We start from the raw sequence: 3,490 nt of genomic DNA, 5'->3' as shown, positions 1-3,490 counted from the left end.
CAGCAGAAATACTTAAATCATCGTCTACTTTTGACTCTGACATCTGGTCAGTTAAAAATAAAGCTTCTCTAGTTTCAGTGAGCAGAGGAGTTTGTTTATAACAAGATGCTTGTCGGAAAACAACTATATAAAAGTTGATGCAAGATGTTTTTATTTTTTATACTTTCAAGCTGACATGACAATTACTTCATCTTGCAGATATCGTCAATTGTTTCTATTAATACATAACATATTTAGTGTGGTTAAGTTCTTATGAAACATATACTATGATAGCTTTAATTATGACTACACACACTTCAAGTAACATATTCCCCACAGGTGATATTTAGTTTCTAATCTATAGATTTTTATTTTTGTGCTGTTTTCAGTCAGTGTCTCTACTGGTCCATGTGGGATTCATTGTCTATCCAGTGATTTCAGTCTGTACGATGATCTGATTGGTCTCTGTGGGTCAAGCAACTAAAATGTTACTTTTGTCTTGTATTACTGCCTGATGAAGGTCTGTGTACCAAAATGTTACATTTTTCCATGATTGCAAGTGAAGAGGAAAGTGTACAGTTTTATAATCAGTGTATAAATGGATTTTATCATTGACATGTTGCCTCAATCAGTAAGTTCACAATTACTAGTGAACAGGTAAGCAGTATATTGACACAGCTGTGTCAGATCTCATTACCTCTACACCATGACCACATGTGACTTCTCAAAAACTATGATACAATGAACACAAGACATCGACTCATCTCAATAACCAAATTTATTTCAAAACATCTGAAGAAGTGAAAGGTAGGCCATTCCAGGTGAAACTACAGCTGTCTTCTGCTCCACCGTGTCGGCTTCACACTTCACAGCTTCAGTGGACTCTGTGAAGAGAAGACATCAGTCACACACCAACCAACTCAAATGTTAGCACAATCAACTCAAAACTTTAAACTCTTAATTCCTCTATTTTAACAGCGCACTGGCAAAAAAAATATACATATTTCAGGTGTTTAACAGGCTGTGAATCATTAAATATTCTGAAACAGAGATTCTATCCTGGTGACTGTAACAAAGTACAGCCACCAGCAGTCACCTGGTGCCCTTGGAGAAGTGAGTCTGATGGGAGCACTGAGTGACCTGCCCAGGTATCCACAGCACAACTAAAGCTAACCCATGTGCTTAACAGCTCAAATGTACTATAAACAGCAGGAGAACTCAAAGTTCTCCACCATCACTGAATTTAACATTTTCAAATACATCCTGTCTTATTTGAGAGTGCACCATTGATAAATTGCTTCACAGCAATTTAAGCCACATACCACAACATCAATGGCGTTTCTGTACATCTACCAGCCTGGCTCTACTTGGTTTGACCTGGTGCTGCACAGTATTGCAATTCCACAACTGTGTCTAGATTCTTGCAGTATCGAGAATCACAGCCAACGAAGGGGCTCCGCTTATTTAGTTAAACGTGTTTCATTTATTTTTCTTGACAATGAGCCTCATTATTTAGTAACTGGAAACACTTTAATGAAGCTGCGTCACAGGAAAGGTTGTGTTTTAAAGAATTCTCTTATTGCAGGAATTGCACACTATGACACACTCTTGAAACACACTATTGCCAGGTGAAATGCAATTTCTCTTTACCATCAATGAATCAACGCATTTTTATAGACTATCCACTTAAATGCTACACGGCCATTGCTTGTTCAACTTAAAACCTCTGTAAATCACCGCAGGGCATCGAAACACCAACTGTTGGTGACGGGGCTAACAGATGTGGCTGGGTTTCTGCCTCCTCACCCTATCGCAGCCTCCTGGCTTCTCTTTCAGACTCTAGAAGTGTCAGCACATCTCCTTCTCTGACGGGGCCCTTCACGTTCCTGATGATGGAGCGGTTGCTGTCGTCCATGAACTCAACACGGACCTGCACAAGGAGCAGATGAAATGATTTTATAAAAAAAGCTTGAATGAGCCCTCAATATATGGTATATAGATAGTCAGCATTTCCCCAATTAGAATTCTGCCTGATGTTGTTAGATTGCTGATGGAGCTTAAAGATGCCCAACTTCAGCTCTGATGCAGCATCCTCTGTAGTTAGTACTCCATACTCATGATCCCACACTTTACAAGAAAACTAAATAATATGCATCTGCAATGTAAATGGTAAAGCAATCAAATTTCCGTGGTTAAAAAGAAGCCACAGGAAATGGAAAAAAAACTCAAGTACATTTAAATTCTACAAGGCATTTACCTAAATTATTCTAACTTTTGACAACATTTTTGTTTTAACCTACATATGTATCCGACTCATGTAAAAGTTCTGGTTCGGCCCTCTTGATAAATAACAGTTTGCATTGCTCTGAAAATCATCAGTTCAGCTGATTCTTTATATGGCGACAAGTTCAATATAACATTAAGTGAGTGGTCACATAGAAGATTACAGAGGCACCAATTTAAATGACAACCACTAATAATCTAGTGAAATGTTAAAGCAAACCACAGCCAATATCGTTTAACTCCATGACTAGATTGAGCTCCCACGTACCAAAAATAAAACTTCGAAATTTTCACATTGCGTTATAGAGACACTTGTCAGGTCGATCCGAACACAAGCACACATCAAGGAATGAAATGCAAAACCTCCCACGTTTTCTAACATTTGTCGGGATCTGCTGCATGTCTTTATTTTTTTTAAATTTTGGTAATCATTAGCTTAAGATTTGATCGAAGTGAACTCCTCACGCTGTAGTTCAGTGTAAAACGCTGCTTTAGAGATATTTCTCCTCGCTTTAATAGGCATAACGTTAACGTACCTGTGTACATTGTCCCTGGGAACCAGTTCTTCCGAGCACCTTGGTGACCTGAGGGAAAAAAAGAGCTAATTAGACGACATTTCACATTGGGTTTAATTATGTTAACAGAAAAAATATCCACAACAGGCTAATAGTGAGCTAGCTAGCAGACTGTGGCACTGACGGGCCTCCATGATGGACGCACGAGAGTAAGCACGCCGGACGTTAAACGGTGCTTAAAATTACATTTAGCTTCATGATTTTGGGGCCGTATAAGACATTGGTTATTACTGTAGCTATGTATCCGTCCGGATATGATTATTTTCACGATATTAGAGGTTTTCTTACTCTTGCGAGCTTGATCGGCTGCACGCGGCTGGCGTCCATGTTGTCAGGCTAGACCGGAAAGGAAGTCACGTGGCGCACGGAAGCGATATATGGCAACTGTAACTCTTAATATTTTTTTATTTTTACAATACTGTTTTAACTGGAGCTAAATTATAAACATAAACATAGACTTAATTAATAAAAAATACCGAAAACATTGTTTTAAGAATTTGAAATTAAATTTTAGATTCCCACTTCCCTTTCCGCCAAATGGCCGGTACCATCTAAGCAAACTTTCATGGGTGGCGACTAGGGTCGTACCATTAGTCTCTGTGTTACAATTTTTTTTTAATTATTTTTAGCCATTTCATTCAATTTAACTTCAC

General features: G+C 38.5%; 1 protein-coding gene across 1 annotated transcript; it reads right to left on the bottom strand.

The window, feature by feature from the left end:
* Positions 1-739: 739 nt before the first annotated feature.
* Positions 740-3,238, bottom strand: rps28 (ribosomal protein S28). Its single transcript, XM_037084039.1, has 4 exons — positions 3,126-3,238; positions 2,799-2,846; positions 1,786-1,909; positions 740-863 (listed from the first exon to the last, which is right to left on the bottom strand). Exons 1-3 carry the CDS (start codon positions 3,162-3,164, stop codon positions 1,787-1,789), a joined length of 210 nt encoding a protein of 69 aa, XP_036939934.1. The 5' UTR covers positions 3,165-3,238; the 3' UTR covers positions 740-863; position 1,786.
* Positions 3,239-3,490: the final 252 nt, after the last annotated feature.

The sequence above is a fragment of the Acanthopagrus latus genome, chromosome 21, assembly GCF_904848185.1.
Source record: "Acanthopagrus latus isolate v.2019 chromosome 21, fAcaLat1.1, whole genome shotgun sequence".
NCBI classification, from domain to species: Eukaryota; Metazoa; Chordata; class Actinopteri; order Spariformes; family Sparidae; genus Acanthopagrus; species Acanthopagrus latus.
This window is presented reverse-complemented; position numbering and strand designations above follow the sequence as displayed.